We start from the raw sequence: 20,520 nt of genomic DNA on the forward strand, positions 1-20,520 counted from the left end.
GACAATGTACATAGGGCAGCAGTCTAAGATGCAGGGTTCAGTACCGGGTAACAGCCGGTTAGTAACAGTGCCTAAAGTTCAGGGCAGGGTACTGGGCTACTTGTAACATTTATGGTGGGTATCAAGATAACTGAAGTTACTTCGAAAGGATTTTAAAAGGTGAAGGCTCAAAGCATTGTGTAATAGTAAGGGAATTGAGTCAAATAATTACAAAGACTAAACATTTCCAAACATTTTATTTGTTTCTCTCGACAAACACTTAAACGGTATTTGGAGAATTTCCTCGACTCATGATGACCTGTAAAAGAACAGGAAAAATGTGATAATCATTGATATTGCTACCTTTAAACTATGGGTCGGCTACAGGCAGCCCACAGGCCCCCGAAAGTTTAGTGAAAACATTTCGAAACGATAACAAAAAAAAAAAGGCTAAATTGTCACGAATACACATCTCAATGTAATCAAGGTATGAAATGTTTTCAAATACAATGTCTTATTGGGCTTAATTGTAGTCAATTTGCACTGTACAAATTATGTTCCGTCCCCCCGACAGCTGAATGTAGTTGCCTACTCCTGCTTTAAACCCTTCTAAGACTCTTTACAAGGGACAATCTGCAGTTCAAACAACAAAGCTTCACCCCACCATCGTTTCGGTAAACAGCTGATGGATGGGCATGAGAAATGCAAACACCCTCAAATTCATAGACATTTGGATGCAAGGACTAACCATCCATGATTTCAAAACATAATTTTTAACCATGTTTTGAGGCTATACAATGTTCACAATTACATTGTTTACGAACAATGGAGTAAAACAAGCTTATATTTTGGGTTCTGATGGGGTATGACAGTTGAACTAAGCTCATGGGGAATTTATAAGTTATATTCTTCTAGAATCAATGGGTATTAGGGCTGACACCATTTAGTCGACAGGCTGTTGGTCGAATAAGATTTATTTGGTGGAGAAGTAGCAAATAGATTTGTTTTTCATGGTACACAAGACACCAGATTACGCATAGTATAAGTATAGGGGCCATGTATTAGGGCCATGCTACTTGACAATCAAATACTTTCAGACGTCCCCAAATGGGCACATTTATAGGCCTATATTTTTTAGAATCCATTGATAATGACAATAGTTCCTCAATGTATTTGACAAGTATTTCCATCTCTCTCCCTTTCGATAACCACTTGGCATGAAAGGGAAAAGTAATGCTCTGATCCACTGGAAATGTCATAAAATACCTGATTACTTCTTATCCCCTGCACAAATAGCCTACAGCCATCTGTCCCGAGCTCACTGGCGCAGGAAACTGAGTACAGACAAGGCCCAAATCCCCATAATTCGCATGAGAAATAGATATCGGGGACGTAGCTCAGGTTGCCTTGTAAGGATCCGACGGCGACTGGGTAACCTGCCTCTACCATTAGTCCCATTAGCCAACGTACAATCATTGGATAACAAAATAGACGAACTACGATCAAGGATATCCTATCAACGGGACATTAAAAACGGTAATATCTTATGTTTCAGAGAAGAAAAATAAATAAAGAAATCTAGACAACCTTTACTCCACACAGAGATGCGTACAAAGCTCTCCCTTGCCCTCCATTTGGCAAATCTGACCATAACTATATCCTCCTGATTCCTGCTTACAAGCAAAAACTAAAGCTGGAAGCACCAGTGACTCGGTCAATAACGAAGTGGTCAGATGATGCAAATGCTAAGCTACAGGACTGTTTTGCTAGCAGACTGGAATATGTTCCGGGATTCTTCCGATGGCATTGAGTACACCACATCAGTCACTGGCTTCATCAATAAGCGCATCGATGACGTCGTCCCCACATTGACCATACGTACATACCCCAACCAGAAGCCATGTATTACAGGCAACATCTGCACTGAGCTAAAGGGTAGAGCTGCCGCTTTCAAGGAGCGGGACTCTAACCCGGACGCTCATAAGAAATCCCGCTAGGAACCATCAAACACGCAAAGCGTCAATACAGGACTAAGATTGAATCGTACTACACTGGCTCCGACGCTCATCGGATGTGGCAGGGCTTGCAAACTATTACAGACTACAAATGGAATCACAGCTGCCCAGTGACAAGCCTACCAGACAAGCTAAATTACTTCTATGCTGGCTTCGAGGCAAGCAACACTGAAGCATGCATGAGAGCATCAGCTGTTCCTGACGACTGTCTGATCGCGCTCTCAGTAGCCGATGTGAGTAAGACCTTTAAACAGGTCAACATTCACAAGGCAGCAGGGCCAGACGGATTACCAGGACGTGTACTCACGTCTGTAGCCATGAAGTGCTTTGAAAGGCTGGTCATGATGGCTCACAACATCATTATCCTAGAAACCCTAGACCCACTCCAATTTCTATACCGCCCCAACAGATCCACAGATGATGCAATCTCTATGGCACGCAACACTGCCCTTTCCCACCTGGACAAGAGGAACACCTACGTGAGAATGCTCTTTATTGACTACAGCTCAGCGTTCACCACCATAGTGCCGTCAAAGTTCATCACTAAGCTAAGGACCCTGGGACTAAACACCTCCCTCTGCAACTGGATCCTGGACTTCCCGACGGGCCGCCCCCAGGTGGTAAGGGTAGGTAACAACACATCTGCCACGCTGATCCTCAACACGGGGGCCCCTCAGGGGTGCGTGCTCAGTACCCTCCTGTACTCCCTGTTCACCCATGACTGCATAGCCAGGCACGACTCCAACACCATCATTATGTTTGCCAACAAAACAGTGGTAGGCCTGATCACCGACAACGATGAGACAGCCTATAGGGAGGTGGTCAGAGACCTGGCCAAGTGGTGCCAGGATAACAACCTCTCCCTCAACGTGATCAAGACAAAAGGAGATGATTGTGGACTACAGGAGAAAGAGGACCGAGCACACCCACATTCTTATCGACGTGGCTGTAGTGGAGCAGGATGAGAGCTTCAAGTTCCTTGGTGTCCACGTCACCAACAAACTATCATGGTCCAAACACACCAAGACAGTCATGAAGAGGGCACGACAAAGCCTATTCCCCCTAAGGAGACTGAAAAGATTTGGCATGGGTCCTCAGATCCTCAAAAGGTTCTACAGCTGCAAAATCGAGAGCATCCAGTCGCTGCATCACTGCCTGGTATGGCAACTGCTCGGCCTCCGAATTCAAGGAACTACAGACGGCAGTGCGTACGGCCCAGTACATCACTGGGGACAAGCTTCCGGTCATCCAGGACCTCTATACCAGGCGGTGTCAGAGGAAGGCCCTAAAAATTGCAAAGGACTCCAGCAACCCTAGTCATAGACTTCTCTCTGCTACCGCACGGCAAGCGGTACCGGAGATAGTCAAAGCAGCGCTGTAACTTATCCTGCCTTTCTAACACTTAACTAAACCCGTCTTACATTGAAAATGTGAGACGCTGGCTTGGGGGTCCTTCATGGTTATGCTGTTGGGACGGGTGTGGCAGGTGCGACGGCAGCGGCCTCCGGCTTGGCTCCCTTCTGCTCAGAAATGGGCGTAGAGGGGACCTGCTCGTCCTTGGGCTCCACGATGCTCACGTGGTCAGGGAGAGGCTTCTTGGGGCCAATCTTACCGCTGGGATCCCAGGGCAGCATGATCTTCACCTTAATCCCCAGCACACCTTTGGATAGGCAGAACAGATTGCACCCCAAATATTAGTCACCATTTCATCACTTTAATTATTTTGGTACTGTTGCATAACACGTCCTCTTGGTCATGGTCTGGCCCATCACTAATGCTTGATTCACACCATAGGGCAGACCCCAACCATACAGAGCTAGCTTGGATAATTTATTCTCACTTTGTGCCTTCCTGTAATATCGCCTTTGTCCTTAAGTGTACACTCGTTCACTACCTCCCACAAATCTAAAAACATTGGATTGGTGGAGGCATGGGCTAGTTTCAACCATATTTCTTATACCAACCATTTCCTTTCAAATCAGTGAAAGGACGTGAACAAGTGCACACTTTTGGATGAATAAGAGATCATTGGGATATAGCCTCATTGTCCATTTCAGCACAGTTCTAGCAACCATGTTGGATGCGTAAAGAGGCCAGTGAAGACAGTGCCTTCAGAAAGTATTCACACCCCTTCATTTTTCCACATTTTGTTGTGTTACAGCCTGAATTCAAAATTGATTAAATTGAGATTGTGTCACTGGCCTACACACAATACCCCATAATGTAAAAGTGGAATTATGTTCAGAAACGTTTACAAATTAATTAAAACTGAAAAGCTGAAATGTGTTGAGTCAATAAGTATTCTACCCCTTTGTTATGGCAAGCCTTTAAAAAAATGCTTTAAAAAGGTTGCATGGACTGTGCAATAATAGTGTTTAACATGATTTCAGTGACTCATCTCTGTACACCACACATACAATTATCCGTAATGTCCCCCAGTCGAGCAGTGAATTTAAAACAGAAATTCTACCACAAAGACCAGGGAGGTTTTCCAATGCCTTGGTAGATGGATTTTTTTTTTTTAAGCACTTTGGATGGTGTATCAATACACCCAGTCACAAAGATGCAGGCATATGTCCTAACTCAGCTGCCTGAGACAAAGGAAACCGCTCAGGGATTTCACCATGAAGCCAATGGTGACTTTAAAACAGTTACAGAGTTGAATGGCTATGATAGAAAACTGAGGATGGATCAACAACATTGTAGTTATTTCACAATACTAACCTAATTGACAGTCAAAAGAAGGAAGCCTGTACAGAAAATATTCAAAAACATGCATCCTGTTTGCAACAAGACTAAATAAAGTAACACCGCAAAGTGTTATTTAAATATTTATTTTTGTTGGTTATAATTTTGTTTTTGTGTAATTGTTATTTTTACCCCTTTTTCCTCCCCCAATTTCGTGATATCAAATTGGTAGTTACAGTCTTGTCCCACTGCTGCAACTCCCCTACGGACTCGGGAGAGGCAAAGCTCGAGAGCCATGCGTCCTCCGAAACACGACCCTGCCAAGCCGCACTGCTTCTTGACACACAGCTCGCTTAACCCGGAAGCCAGCCGCACCAATTTGTCAGAAGAAACACTGTCCAGTTGGCGACCGAAGTCAGCTTGCAGGCGGCCAAACCCTCCCCTAACCCAGACGACGCTGGGTGAATTGTGCGCCGCCTCATGGGTCTCCCGGTCACAGCCGGTTGTGACACTGCCTGGGACCGAACCCGGGTCTGTAGTGACGCCTCAAGCACTGCGATGCAGTGCCTTAGACCGCTGCGCCACTCAGGAGGCCAAAGTGTTATTTTTGGGGCAAATCCAATACAACACATTAATGAGTACCACGCTCCATATTTTCAAGCATAGTGGCTGCATCATGTTATGGGTATGTTGGAAATCTTTATGGACTGGGCAGTTTTTCCAGGTTAATTCACGTTTCAGCAGGACAATACCCTAAAATTCACGTTTCAGCAGGACAATAACCTAAAACACAAGGCCATTTCTACACTGGAGTTGCTTACCAAGAAGACAGTGAATGTTCCTGAGTAGCCAAGTCACAGTTTGACCCAAATCTACTTTAAAATCTATGGCAATCTGAAAATGGTTGTCGAGCAATGATCAAAACCCAATTTGACAAAGCTTGAACAATTTTGAAAAGAATAATGGTTAAATGTTGCACAATCCATGGGTGCAACGCTCTTAGAGACTTAGCCAGAAAGACAGCTGTAATCGCTGCCAAAGGTGCTTCTACAAAGTATTGACTCAGGGGTGTGAATACTTATGCAAATGAGATAAATTTGCAAATGTGTCTAAAAACATGTTTTCACTTTTTCCCCATTATCAGGTACTGTGTGTAGATAAGTTACTTTAAAAAATATTTAATACATTTTGTAATCAGGCTGTAACAAAATGTGGAATACATCAAGGGGTATGAATACTTTCTGAAGGCACTGTATAGTGTGAATCAAGCATGAAACCCCTGGGTGAACTCACCTTGACGGAGCAGCACGTGGCGGACAGCGGTGTCGACGTAGTAGTTAACGGGGTCTCCACTGTGGATCATGAGGCCATCAACGAACTTCATGGATTTGGCCCTCTGGCCCCTGAGCTTTCCAGAGACCACTACCTCGCAACCCTTGGACCCGCTCTCCATGATGAACCGTAGGACACCATAGCAGGCTCTGCAACACAAAAACGAGCAGCATTAGAAACAACATATAATCTTACAAGTGCTGTCTTCAACTTCCCCAGACAGTGCCATGAAAAATATCAAATTTTCCAATATTACAATGACATTCAAGAGATACTTATAGTCTTGATCTCCTAAACACTATTCATCCCACCAGTTAGAAGTGTAAAATATTGACTTTCACAACAACGGGATCTTCCAGTTGCAACTAAGGAATAACTGTATTCACAAGAGGTGTAACACTACACTACCTTTTCATTTGCGTATTCATGATAACTATTCGTTAAGTGTTATAAAGGTGAACTGGGGCTAAAGGCATAAAGTTTACAGTACGCTGTCAGTTCCAATTAATGGTTGTTCTAATACACAACTGAAAACTAAGCTTACCATTTTCACTGCACTTGACATACTCCACAAACATCTTAAAGTTTGAAATGTCAGTGCATATAAATTTAACCTGCTAAATAGTTGCATTTCTAAATTCAGAGTACGTGTACTCGATATTAGCAATCAAACACAATCATGAATACGAACCTTGAATCAAGTACTATCCCTAGGCAGCATTTTTTTTTTAAAGTCAAAGATCCTAACCTGCGGACAGCCAGACCCCCGAGAAGCTTGTAGCGCAGAGACTCTGCCTGGGCGATGGCGCACAGACCACGTGTGGCAACCTTCTCAGCATACAGCTGATGGCAGCGGAAACAGACATGGCAAGTTACATAAAACACACTCACACAGTATGGTGCAAACCTCTCAGTACAGAACACCGTTTTGGGGACAATGAGACAACAATGGTAGAATTACTGGTAGTATTTGACAAGGAACAAGCAAATATCAACTTTATAGTCACTCACCACCCCTCAAACAGGTTCCTGTGTGCAGGGGGGGAAAGAACAGCACTGTGCAAGATGCACTGTAAGTTATCCTGCAGTCGGACCTTTCCTCCATCTGATATGATCTGAAATATAATTTACCTCAACACTGCCCTCTGGGAAGCCAAACCTCTTCTGGACCACTGCAGTCAGCTCACGTATACGACGCCCCTTCTCACCAAGCACGTTCTGTGTCCTGGAGAAAGAGAACGTTTCCTATTAGCGTACCCAGCTGTTGCAGAAAATGATTTGAAAATATAGGGAACGTTATTTCATTCACCACGAACAGCGATCCCTCGTAAAAAAAAACATGTTTTGTCACTGGATACAGCTATGTGCCACAATCCAAAATGAAGGGAACAGATTTGCATCATGTAATTTCCTGATTTGCTGTGTTAAGCATTTCTATTCATTTTGAGTTGAGGCATATTGCACAACCAATAACGTGGATTAATCTTGACAGACAACTTTTGAGGTCAAAATATCCAACAAACTTTGATTTTGGAGTGGAACATGCTTTCAAGAATCTCATGATACAATAAATCAAGTGGTCAGTATTGAGTAGATGGCCATCACTAGTCCTCTGTGGTTTTGATGTCCGGGTTTTTGGTCTCACCTGGTAGCCAGGATAATGATTTCAGTTCTAGTTGGGGTGACACGAACCTCCACACCGGAGTAGCCATCCTCAGCCAACTCTCTTGTGAGAAACTCGTTCAGTTCGGCTTTGAAGATGCCATCGGCGACAAACTAAAAATATGAGACAAAGTGTAAAATTATGAGGACAGGCGGAGAGCGTGGTCATCAGCAGGGAACTTAGTGAGCCATCTTAACCGGGATGTCGTTTGACAGACGGCAACCTAGCTACTTGTTACAACAATGTTTAACTAAAGTAAAGACTGGCATGTTACATGTACACTTCAATCATTAGGGAAACAATTAACTCTCCTAGTCCAAATGAGAAAACCCCATCTATCCCGTGTAAAATTTACATTAACTAGTTTGCTAATAGTTTTCGAACGCACCTATTCTTCAGCCTCGCGGTGGCATTTTGATGTTTTATGTAAAACTGAAAATATTGTATAAGAAACATGCATGGCCAGGATAATACCCTTCAAGTTGGTGATTGCGTGACATCGAGGCTGCGGGATATAAAAGGTAACGGTGGGTTAGCAAAGTAGTTCAGTCTTTCGCTAGTTCGCTACACTAGTTAAGAGGAATATATTTCTGCACTTGTTCAGTACAGTATGGGATCATGTGCGCGTGCTGGCTAGCATGCTAACGAACTAGTTCACCGGCTGTGGCTTCCAAAAAAGCTACAGCATATCTTAATTCTACTCAAATGACATGGGCCGCAGAAATTAACTTAACTATAAGGATGGTTTCTGTTTAAGTGAATTAAAAACTCTAAAACTAAAGATAAATCGGCACAAACCTTCCTCTTCTTAGAAATTTGCACGGCCATCTTTGGATGTGTCGTAGACCGGAAAGACCGATCTTTGGTTTCCGGGAAATAGTAATATGCAAACGTTTTTATATCAACGCATGCGCGCGCATTCCCAATGTAGGCTAGCCATTAGGTAGAATATAAACACACTGCTCAAAAAAAATAAAGGGAACACTTAAACAACACAATGTAACTCCAAATCAATCACACTTCTGTGAAATCAAACTGTCCACTTAGGAAGCAACACTGATTGACAATACATTTCACATGCTGTTGTGCAAATGGAATAGACAACAGGTGGAAATTATAGGCAATTAGCAAGACACCCCCAATAAAGGAATGGTTCTGCAAGTGGTGACCACAGACCACTTCTCAGTTCCTATGCTTCCTGGCTGATATTTTGGTCACTTTTGAATGCTGGCGGTGCTTTCACTCTAGTGGTAGCATGAGACGGAGTCTACAACCCACACAAGTGGCTCAGGTAGTGCAGCTCATCCAGGAAGGCGCATCAATGCGAGCTGTGGCAAGAAGGTTTGCTGTGTCTGTCAGCGTAGTGTCCAGAGCATGGAGGCGCTACCAGGAGACAGGCCAGTACATCAAGAGACGTGGAGGAGGCCGTAGGAGGGCAACAACCCAGCAGCAGGACCGCTACCTCCGCCTTTGTGCAAGGAGGAGCAGGAGGAGCACTGCCAGAGCCCTGCAAAATGACCTCCAGCAGGCCACAAATGTGCATGTGTCTGCTCAAACGGTCAGAAACAGACTCCATGAGGGTGGTATGAGGGCCCGACGTCCACAGGTGGGGGTTGTGCTTACAGCCCAACACCGTGCAGGACGTTTGGCATTTGCCAGAGAACACCAAGATTGGCAAATTCGCCACTGGCGCCCTGTGCTCTTCACAGATGAAAGCAGGTTCACACTGAGCACATGTGACAGTCTGGAGACGCCGTGGAGAACGTTCTGCTGCCTGCAACATCCTCCAACATGACCGGTTTGGCGGTGGGTCAGTCATGGTGTGGGGTGGCATTTCTTTGGGGGGCCGCACTGCCTTCCATGTGCTCGCCAGAGGTAGCCTGACTGCCATTAGGTACCGAGATGAGATCCTCAGACCCCTTATGCTGGTGCGGTTGGCCCTGGGTTCCTCCTAATGCAAGACAATGCTAGACCTCATGTGGCTGGAGTGTGTCAGCAGTTCCTGCAAGAGGAAGGCATTGATGCTATGGACTGGCCCGCCCGTTCCCCAGACCTGAATCCAATTGAGCACATCTGGGACATCATGTCTCACTCCATCCACCAACGCCACATTGCACCACAGACTGTCCAGGAGTTGGCGGATGCTTTAGTCCAGGTCTGGGAGGAGATCCCTCAGGAGACCATCCGCCACCTCATCAGGAGCATGCCCAGGCGTTGTAGGGAGGTCATACAGGCACGTGGAGGCCACACACACACTACGGAGCCTCATTTTGACTTGTTTTAAGGACATTACATCAAAGTTGGATCAGCCTGTAGTGTGGTTTTCCACTTTAATTTTGAGGGTGACTCCAAATCCAGACCTCCATGGGTTGATACATTTGATTTCCATTGATAATTTTTTTGTGATTTTGTTGTCAGCACATTCAACTATGTAAAGAAAAAAGTATTTAATAAGATTATTTCATTCATTCAGATCTAGGATGTGTTGTTTAAGTGTTCCCTTAATTTTTTTGAGCAGTGTATATACAAAATCTCAATACAGGTCTGACATTTACCATTCAGTTTATTTCCGTCTGGTAGTGTACTTTTTAGTTTGTCAGTGCTTTGTCTTTGATCAAATAAAGCCAGGATACGATCCTGTAGTTCAGTTGGTAGAGCATCGCGCTTGCAACGCCAGGGTTGTGGGTTCGATTCCCACGGGGGGCCAGTATGAAAAATGTATGCACTCACTAACTGTAAGTCGCTCTGGATAAGAGCGTCTGCTAAATGACTAAAATGTAAAATGATAAAAACAGTCATATATATGCTTCATGTAGGCCTACTGCCCTAGCTGAAATCCTTTGTGAAATTTTTAATAAAACAGAACAAAATGGATTTCAGCGAATTTTATTTCATATTTAATCTTACAAGTTTTTTTTATATCCAATGAAATACTTTTGTTTCTCTACTGTTGCTGTAGTAGAGGCTACATCATAGAGTAGTGCAGCGTTTTCCAAACTTGGTCCCGAGGACCCCAAGAGGTGCCTGCACGTTTTGTTTTTAGCCATAGCACAACACAGCTGATTCAAATAATGGACTCATCATCAAGCTTTGATTATTTGAATCAGCTCGTAGTGGGTCATTTGTTTCTACCATATCTGAAGATGCTGAAAATAAATCAGAAACAGAATTAACTAAACAAACTTTAAAGTTGTGGGAAAGTGTATTTCACAACAGCATGTAATCTTTCAATAGAACAGGGTAAATGTAAACTTCAAAAATAAGTTGGATGACATTCAGATCTTAAGATCAACGAAAACACAGTAAAGTGGCTGACAGATACCCATTTCCCTCTGATCAAAAACTAACATTTATCAATACGTTTCCATGTGTTTTTATCCTCAGAAAATTGCTGCACAGATATCCATCTCCAAGCGCTCTGTAAACTATTAAAATTACATAAATTATATGAAAGAGCATACCTCCAACGCAAAGAGACACTACAATGGCTATTTTTTAAGACTAAATAAATCAAATGCCTTTTTAAAAAACAAGGAGAACAATACTCATACCAATATAGTAGGAGCAAAAACTATTAAAGGAGGCAAACAATGCAGCATTCACGAGAGAGACCAACCAGCAATACTGAAAAGGGCATTAACAAGAGAATAACAAAAAAGTGCTTCAGTATTTTAGACAGTTCACATTTCCTGTAGGTAGTTAGGAACTAAGGTGATTCTCCTCCGGGTACTTGAAGGCAAGTCCGACCCAGGGACACGTCACAGTACCCATGACGCTCCCCACGACAGCGAATCACCTTGAGATGCATTCCGTCTTGAACTGCGACCCATCTGCATTCCTGACTGAAGAAGAACTATTCTCACCAGCGACCATTATTATTGGCTAGTTTAAGCCTAGATTAGTATTGATAACATAGCTAGATCCTTATGTTTACAACAGAAAACAGCACAAAGATAGTCTAGATTTACTCATACACTACAGATTGCTCCTGGCTGTTTTGAAATGGCCCACCTTTTAATACAAAGAAATTGTACAAAGAAATTTGACATTTGTTATAGAGTAGGAATATTCAAAAGTTTCAGGGGCAGTTTTGTTCTGGTTTCACAGTGTGACCCAGATTTTGCCCCCAATGGGGCGATTTCTATCTATAACATTTACACCCCTCCAAAATTGCCACTTTTCCCTTGTTTATGAAATGTTAAGAAACACTTCTTTTTTTAAGATGTTGCTATTACAGGTACAGGAAAGGTACCAGCCTCTGCCATGTTGTGAATTTCCCTGAAATGTGTTTAGACAACAATAACACAACCCACCAAGAACCAAACAGATCTGGCTTGGACTTTTTAAAACTTTGTGACAGATGTACAATCCTCCCACGAAATTGGCATAACTTTGATGCATAGTAATCAAATGGTGATATCTTGCTTGAAAAATACCCCCCATAGCTCAATGCCCAGTTATGAAGGTGAGTGAGCTAGACAGAGAGAAAAAGAGAAAGAGAGGGAGGTAGAAAGAGAGAGAGAATACATAGTGAGAGATACAGCACAAATAAAGGAGGGAGAAAATGAGAGAGATAGACCAAGGAAAAGATGGGTAACAGAGAAAAAGAATAAAGAGAACGAGAGGATAGAAAGAGGGATGTGGGGTTGGAAACTGTGTCAGAAAGGCACAATTGTTTGGGTTCTCCCCACCACACACCGTTTCAGCCCTACTGGCTTTGGACTGTGTGGACAGAGATGAGCCAAATCTCAGGCCCCCTCATGGAGCCTCTCCAGTGGGGAGTGGGGATATTCCCTGGCTGGGGAGGCTGGTTCAGGGGCTCTGGAGCCCGTTGTCCCTCCCTGGAAGAGGGGGGTCAGTCGGTCGGGGAACCTGGATCCACCAGGTCCGTTCTGATCTGGTATGGTTGTGGGAAGCAGCCACCGCCACCAAGGCAGCGCCGTTACACCAGCGTGATCTCCACCTCCTCCCTTCTCTTCACCTGGCCGCGAGGCTGCTGCGGCTTGGGGGGCGGCGGCGCAGCACGGACCTGTCCACAACATATAACTAGTTATTTCTTTGAGCTCCAAGTGGAGCCTCGACAAAATACAACAAGTGTGTCTTATCAAACAGGACAAGGGTCAGTATCCATACAGTATTTATGATGCTTTTCATTAGCTTACAGAAGCATGTGTATGTTTATGTGGTGACTTACAGGTCGAATGGTGCCCCCCGCACCACAATCTGCTGGGTACCTGGGGGGCTGGGTGGAGCTCTGGGAAGGACCTGAGGGTGAGGAAGGCAGACAGAATCATCAGCACCACGTCTTGGCTTAGAAACCACAAGAAAGCACTACAGGATCGTGACATTGTGCTCTAACGAACACAACCCAGATATGTCTCTCAGAATTAGGATTTTTAAAATCCATGCTGTTGTTTATTACTACTTTTATACATGGACTATTTTGTATGCATTTAATATGATAAATAACGTAGCCTGGTCCCAGATCTGGTTTTGCAGTCTTGCCAACAGATCTGGTTTTGCTGTCATGCCACAGACTATTATACAGCACAAAACAGATTTGGGACCAGGCAATGAATTATGTTCAATGCGATAACATTTCGAAAGCCAAGTAATAAATAGTCAGCCTTTGAGGAGTGGTTCTTACTCTGCAAGGGGCTTTTGAGTGGTGCAGGCGGTGGCCTATGGTGGCCGTTGATGTAGGAGGGTGGGCGAGATATGGGGGAGGCGTTGGCACTGGAGGGGCTGGACTGGAGTGAGGGCAGAGTGGGGGTCTGGAGGGGGCTGCTGTGGAACGGGCCCATCTGAAAGAGGCTCCGTGGGGAGCACTCAGAAAGAGGAGAGGGGGACACCTGAAAGACAATGTTCACCACAGAATGAAATAAAACAGTAATATATTGATTACTATTATTTGGATGAGGATGTATATCGTGAGCGAGAACTTCGGCATGCATTTTGTGATTGTAGAGTGTGCATCTAAAGGCCGGTTTCCCGCACCAAGATTAAGCTTGGTCCTGGATTTAAAAAATCATTCTCAACAGAAAATCTCCATGGAAAGTATGTTTTACAGGATAAGGTTTAAACCGGTTTTAAGTGTCCATTCATTCATTCACGTGTGTAAACAGCTCCTAGGGTGGGTGCATATGTGTGTGTACCTGCGCGCTGCTGCTGGCCTCTCCCAGGCTGTCGCCATTCTCGCCGTCTGCACTGGCGCCGCCCACCGCCAGCAGGTCCTCCACCAGCACGGCGGGGAAGACGCCCACGGCGCCGTTAAACTCGCCCTCCCAGAAGCCGTCGTCCTCGTGGGTTTCGCGGCTCAGCACGCGGATGATGGCACCCTCGGGGAACGAGAGCTCCTCGTCCGTCTGGCCCGCGTAGTCGTACAGGGCCTTGGCAAAGCACACTGAGGGAGGGAGAGGGGGGAGAGAGATGGGGTGAAAAGGGGAGTGGAAAGATAGTAAAAGCACGGAGTAAGAGAAATGGAAAGAAAGGGAGAAAAAAAAAATGTCACAACACATCTGAATGATCTCAATGACATTGCCTGTATTACATATGTATACGTGTTTATTCTGTGTGGTGCGAATCCTAACTTTTACTTAAGTCCAGTTTCCTCTCATCTCCCATTGACATCAATGCATGACTAAGTGAAAATCTGATTTAAGTGAAGTTCAGGATTCACCCCTGCCTGTGAGAATGTTGAGTCATGCCACTCTGATAGTTTCACCCAAATTCGCTGTGTCTCTCACCACTGCTGGAGTCGCCGTTGATGCTGGGTGTGCCCGGCGTGGGCAGCTCTGACTCGAGCAGCTCGGGCTCGGTGGAGTTGCTGGAGGAGTGGGAGCGGGCGTCCAGTGCGGCCAGAGACTGGAGCATGCTCAGTAGGCTGTTGGACGAGGGCAGCTGCAGGTACTTCTCCGGGACGTAGCCCACCTGGCCCATCCGGTTCCTGGCCTAGAGACAATGTTGGAACACACACACAGGGTTACCAGTCAGTGATAGTAGGGCACACCACAGTAAAATGTTTTGCAATGGACAACAAAACTAAAACCTCCCCATTTCACTCCATAAAAAAAAATATATATCCCTATTGAACACAACCCCTGGTGTGTAGGCATATGATGACTTTAGAGTACCACTTGCTTTATTCGAGTTTAAACGCAAACAGTGAAGTAGTGCCACTTTTGGAAAGCACTCTGTACCTTGACCCAGTCCTCCATGTCCCCATCATCGATAACCTCCAGCACCTCCTGTTCCTCGATGGTCAGCTCATCTGGCTGAGACGCCTGGGAGAGGAAGGAGGTCATGTTTCATTACTGCTAGACTGCCCCAGTTAAGATATTGTCGTCCATATTGTATGTTGGAGCTGTATTTGTGAAGTCTGAATTTGAATATTATAATGCGTGCTGAAGTGCTCAAAAGGACTTATATGGTACGAGGTACGGTACCATATTGCATCGCATCCAAGGCGCTGGGTTGATTGCAAGCTCAAAGGTGAGAATAGGACTACACTGTGTGCGTGTGTGTGTGTATACCTTGTATGAGTAGAGCACTTTGCAGTTGAGGGGGTAGTTCCTGAGGGTACAGGAGGGGCTGGAGCTGCTGTCGTCCAACACCTCTCCACTATCCTCCAGCTCCTCATCCTCCTCCTCTCTCTCCAGGTCAGCTGTACCCTAAAGACACACACACGGCAGGTTGGATGGGATCACTTGGAGCAAGGCAAACCACAGAATCGATACTTTTGATCACAGAGTGAGAAGTTATTTGGGATGCAAGGTGATTTGTAAATCAGTGATTCTGCGCAATCTAACTGCAAAATCAGTAGCCTTGTTAAACCAGCCTGATCTCAAGCTCACATGCAGTCAGCGGTCAGTCTGGTTTCACAAGGCTAGTCAATCTCAAACACAACACACTCCTTAAAGGAAAAATCCACCCAAAACCACTAATTCCAAATCAAATCAAATGTTATTTGCCACATGTGCCGAATACAACAGGTGTAGACATTACAGTGAAATGCTTACTTACAAGCCCTTAACCAACAATGAATTTTTTTTAATTAAGAAAAAAAAAATATATATATATAATAGTGTTAAGTTAAAAAAATAAAAGCTAATAACTAAAGAGCAGCATTAAAATAAAATAACAGTAGGGAGGCTATATACAGGGGGGTACCGGTGCAGAGTCAATGTGCGGGGGCACCGGCTAGTCGAGGTAATTGAGGTCATATGTACATGTGGGTAGAGTTAAAGACTATGCATAAATAATAAACAAAGTAGCAGCAGCGTAAAAGAGGGGTTGGGGGAGGGGGGGCAGTGCAAATAGTCTGGGTAGCCATGATTAGCTGTTCAGGAGTCTTATGGCTTGGGGGTAGAAGCTGTTGAGAAGCCTTTTGGACCCAGACTTGGCGCTCCGGTACCGCTTGCCGTGCGGTAGCAGAGAGAACAGTCTATGACTAGGGTGGCTGGAGGCTTTGACAATTTTGAGGGCCTTCCTCTGACACCGCCTGGTATAGAAGTCCTGGATGGCAGGAAGCTTGGCCCCAGTGATATACTGGGCCATACGCACTACCCTCTGTAGTGCCTTGCGGTCGGAGGCCGAGCAGTTGCCATACCAGGCGATGATGCAACCAGTCAGGATGCTCTCGATGGTGCAGCTGTATAACTTTTTGAGGATCTGAGGACCCATGCCAAATCTTTTCAGTCTCCTGAGGGGAATAGGCTTTGTCGTGCCCTCTACACGACTGTCTTGGTGTGTTTGGACCATGATAGTTCGTTAGTGATGTGGACACCAAGGAACTTGAAGCTCTCAACCTGTTCCACTACAGCCCCGTCGATGAGAATGGGGGCGTGCTCAGTCCTCTTTTTTCCCCTGTAATTTACAGTGTAAAATAACACTAATATGTGAGAACAATATTTTTTGTCAACAAATGGTTCATTTTGCCGTTATAATAAGGTTGGTAGCAACATGGAAAATCGTTGTGGAAATCTGTTGCAGCTCAAGTCGACTACAAAATCCAAAATGCAATGTTCTCTCTATTGGCTGGCTGGCTAGCTACGTAGCTAGCAAACGTAGCTAAACACAATAATTCCAAAGACAATATCAGCATGTAAAGTAGCTAGTTAGTGGTAAAATCGCATAGAACTGCACTATCAATTTAGGAGTCTACAACCATGTTGAACCTGCAGATCGATGTGCCTCACAGAGCGGAGTCCAACATTCACAACGGCAAATATACTTTTGAGGAGATTGGAAACGTTGCCCATGCTACATCGATGGGCAGCGAGGTGCATTCTGGCCGATTCTAGGACAAGGAGAGCTCTCCTTCAAGGAGTGAATGGGAGTATATTGGGCGCTAGCTCAAAAACCCAACATTAGCACGAATTTTGTCTACAAGAAGTACAACATTGAAAATATTTTCCGAGATGTGAGATAATTAACTTGCTATCTGTCATATCGTATAGCTTTGGAATCGTGACATTACTTACTTGAGAAAAATAGCCACGTTTCTCAACATATACACTGACTTTGAGAAGGGATTGCATGATGATTAGCTTAGCAACCGCGTAACGCAACAACGTGAACGCGATTGGTCGACAGTCGGCTGGGTGGGGCGTTATACGTTCCTTAATTCATTGGATTCCTATCTCCTTTCTATAATATCTCTGGCAACGGCACCATGCAGTGAACCCTGGACTAATGAAGCGGAAAAATAGGCAAAATGTACTAGACCCTCCGTTAAATTACACATTTCTCGAGGTAGTAATATCGAGAAAAAAAAAACAAAAAAAATATATGATCAATGGCTCATTCGAGAGAATACATCCTCCCGGAGTTATGACATTGGCCAGTATTGAAATCTGACATGTATGATAGACGTTTTCGCGATTTAAAAGTCGTATTCCTATTAACGTCCAGTGTAGTGAGAGCGACTACGTCACAGTTCTACGTCATACCGGCCAGATTTCTGCCTGCTTGAACGCCAATAACTCAGACACACATGAAAACATGAAATGACCCAGGGAATCGATAGAACATCACTCAGAGATGCACAAAAACAATATAACATAAAAAACGGGTGAACCTTTCCTTTAAGGTTGAGAAACAGTGCTTTAAAGAAACACCCCAGTTTCCTTATCATGTGATTTACCTGAGCCCGAGAAATTTCAGTAGGCAGGTACAGGGGACAAAATGGAAATTGTTGATGTGTATGCACAAAGATGTGAGAAAATTTGCATTTTTGTCTCGTCTTTCAATGTGTTTTATGACTCACGGAGAGTGACGGATCATGGGTGTTCAGGTTAGCCCACCGCTCGTTCTCCAGCTCCTCCATCACCTGGTTCATGGCGCTCTTCAGCCACGTCTCCACAGTGACGCCTGCCTCTCTCAGCAGGGCCAGGCGAGCCTCTGCCTTCAGCTTCACCGTCTGGAGTTAATAACATCATCATATGTTTTGTCATGTTTGTCATATTACGAATTTCTTGCTTATTCCCTCCTAATTCCAGCAATCTTTCCACTGGGACTTCTGGAAAAACTGTCAGTCATCATGTTATAATATGCTCTCATAAGAAGCTCCATCAGAACTACATGTTGGATGTAGTCTGCCTCATCAACCAGCAGGGGGAATCAGAGGCAAGAGAGGCTGAAGTGAGACAACCTACTGGCCCACTGATATACCAACCTCAGTTAGGGATCACACACACAAGCATGTAACTGGTGGGATCTGAACTCCGGTCTCTGGCTCGAGACACCAACGTCTTAAACATTCCCTTTTTGGCAGATTTTAAGTCACAGGCAGGGTTACCTTATCATGACAGCGTGAGTCCTACTCACCATCGCCACACACACACACAAGTTTACCTCTGCTCTCCGCAGGTTCTCCCTGGCCTCCTCCATCTTCAGCTCCAGCTCGCTGCGGTTCTGCTCCGATGGCCCCTGCTGTGTCCTATAGTCCTCCAGGGCCTAAAAGGTCACAGATAACATGTAGAGAACAAACCAATCTCAATGGCTGTGTCTGAAATGGCACCCTATTCCCTATATAGTACACTACTTTTCACCAGCGCCCTATGGGGACTGTTGATGGAGCTCATGACCTGGGCCTCTCTGAGCTGGATCTGTGAGTGTGTGTGTGTGTGTGTGTGTGTGTGTGTGTGTGCGTAAATTATGTATGTCTATGGTGTATTTACTGTAGGCACCTGATCTGTGCCATAAGTGAGACTAGGCATCTATCACCCCACTACCTATATTTTTGTCCCCCCCACTTCGGTTCTGAAAATGTCCATCACCCACTAATTAACTTGTCATTTTTGCAGATTAAGTGTTTGAGCTAGTAATATATATTTATTGTTTACAAATTAGCTATGACATAGCCAATGAATATATAGCACCATTTTGGATTTAACCTCCATCTCAAAATCGAATGGTTTTGACCGTTTTGAAGTTTTTAGTGAGCTTCTTTTCTCCTCCTGCTTTGGCCATGCAGTACGCCTCGCAAAGTGATTTATGTCCTCGTTATGAAATTATAAACTTTACCCTGTACAGTGGTGTAAAGTACTTAAGTAAAAAATACTTTAAAGTACTACTTAAATGTGTTTTTTTGTATCTGTACTTAGCTTTAATATTAATATTTATGACAACCTTTACTTTTACTTCACTACATTCCTAAAGAAAATAATGTACTTTTTACTCCATACATTTTCGCTGACACCCAAAAGTACTCGTTACATTTTTAATGCTTAGCAGGACAGGAAAATGGTCCAATTCACGCACTTATCAAGAGAACATCCCTGGTCATCCCCACTTCCTCTGATCTGGCGGACTCACTAAACACACATGCTTCGTTTGTAAATTATGTCTGAGTGTTGGAGTGTGCCCCTGGCTGTCTGTAAATAAAAAATAAAAATAAATGGTGCCATCTGGTTTGCTTAATATAAGGAATTTGAAATGATTTACACTTTAACTTGATACTTAAGTATATTTTAAACCAAATACTTTTAGACTTTTACTCAAGTAGTATTTTACTGGGTGACTTTCACTTTTACTTGAGTTATTTTCTATTAAGGTATCTTTACTTTTACTCAAGCATATCCAGGAACCAGGAACAGGCTGCCTACCTCGCATTGGTCAGCGTGCGAAGCTGATCACAGTGCGCAGTTTGACTAGGCTACTGATATTCCCCGGTGTTGTTCAGCATACAAAATACCTTGTAGAGATCAATGACTGTCAACACAGTTACATGCTTAGTTCAACACTGAAGGAGAGGACACATTCTTTGTCACAAAATATGAGGCACTTTCGAAAGTAATATGAGCAAAAAACTATGTGAATCATCGATTCCTAATGTTTGAATGGTTTTTCTGACTGATGCATGCTACATTTGGATCTGTTGGGAGTCGCGGACCGATGCAATCGTATCTTTATTATATATATATATATATATCTTTTTTTAAATCGGGGACAGATGCATATCTCTGAATCGTTACATCGCTAGAATAGATAGAACTATCCCCTCCCTCTTCCTTTCCTACCCTTTCCCTTCCTTCCTCTCACCCGCTGGCTGTGGATGATGCTCTTGTGTTCTCGTGCCACTCGAGTCGCCCACTTCCGTGCCTCCTTATCCAGACTGTGCTCCTCCGCTGTGCCACTCTCCTTCTGCAGCTGCCCCACCTAGTGACCAGGGATGATGGATGGGGTAGAGAGAAAGACAGCGTTTAATAGTCTGATAATATTCAGCTAAACATCGTGTTTGTGTGTCTCTGTCTGTGCGTGTATCGCAATAGGTCAAAAATATACAGAACAAAAATATAAAAACGCAACATGTAAAGTGTTGGTTCATGTTTCATGAGCTGA

The 20,520-nt window shown here is 44.3% G+C and overlaps 2 protein-coding genes across 2 annotated transcripts in view; both read right to left on the reverse strand.

The window, feature by feature from the left end:
- Positions 1 to 217: 217 nt before the first annotated feature.
- On the reverse strand, positions 218 to 8,569 carry LOC123492161 (40S ribosomal protein S3). Its single transcript, XM_045224187.1, has 7 exons — positions 8,476 to 8,569; positions 7,660 to 7,790; positions 7,146 to 7,239; positions 6,763 to 6,857; positions 5,976 to 6,163; positions 3,416 to 3,654; positions 218 to 298 (listed from the first exon to the last, which is right to left on the reverse strand). The coding sequence occupies exons 1-6, from the start codon at positions 8,503 to 8,505 to the stop codon at positions 3,455 to 3,457; spliced, it is 738 nt and encodes a 245-aa protein (XP_045080122.1). The 5' UTR covers positions 8,506 to 8,569; the 3' UTR covers positions 218 to 298; positions 3,416 to 3,454.
- Positions 8,570 to 10,547: 1,978 nt separating this feature from the next.
- Positions 10,548 to 20,520, reverse strand: part of LOC123492154 (F-BAR and double SH3 domains protein 2-like) — a 58,221-nt gene continuing 48,248 nt past the window's right edge. Inside the window, exons 11-20 of the mRNA XM_045224176.1 lie at positions 20,221 to 20,337; positions 18,532 to 18,633; positions 17,945 to 18,097; positions 15,210 to 15,347; positions 14,877 to 14,960; positions 14,424 to 14,628; positions 13,833 to 14,080; positions 13,325 to 13,529; positions 12,872 to 12,942; positions 10,548 to 12,706 (exon numbers count right to left, since the gene is read on the reverse strand). Coding sequence (XP_045080111.1) covers positions 12,620 to 12,706; positions 12,872 to 12,942; positions 13,325 to 13,529; positions 13,833 to 14,080; positions 14,424 to 14,628; positions 14,877 to 14,960; positions 15,210 to 15,347; positions 17,945 to 18,097; positions 18,532 to 18,633; positions 20,221 to 20,337 — 1,410 coding nt within the window. The 3' untranslated portion in view covers positions 10,548 to 12,619. The remainder of the gene's footprint in view (positions 12,707 to 12,871; positions 12,943 to 13,324; positions 13,530 to 13,832; positions 14,081 to 14,423; positions 14,629 to 14,876; positions 14,961 to 15,209; positions 15,348 to 17,944; positions 18,098 to 18,531; positions 18,634 to 20,220; positions 20,338 to 20,520) is intronic.

The sequence above is a fragment of the Coregonus clupeaformis genome, chromosome 13 (assembly GCF_020615455.1).
Source record: "Coregonus clupeaformis isolate EN_2021a chromosome 13, ASM2061545v1, whole genome shotgun sequence".
Classification (NCBI taxonomy): Eukaryota; Metazoa; Chordata; class Actinopteri; order Salmoniformes; family Salmonidae; genus Coregonus; species Coregonus clupeaformis.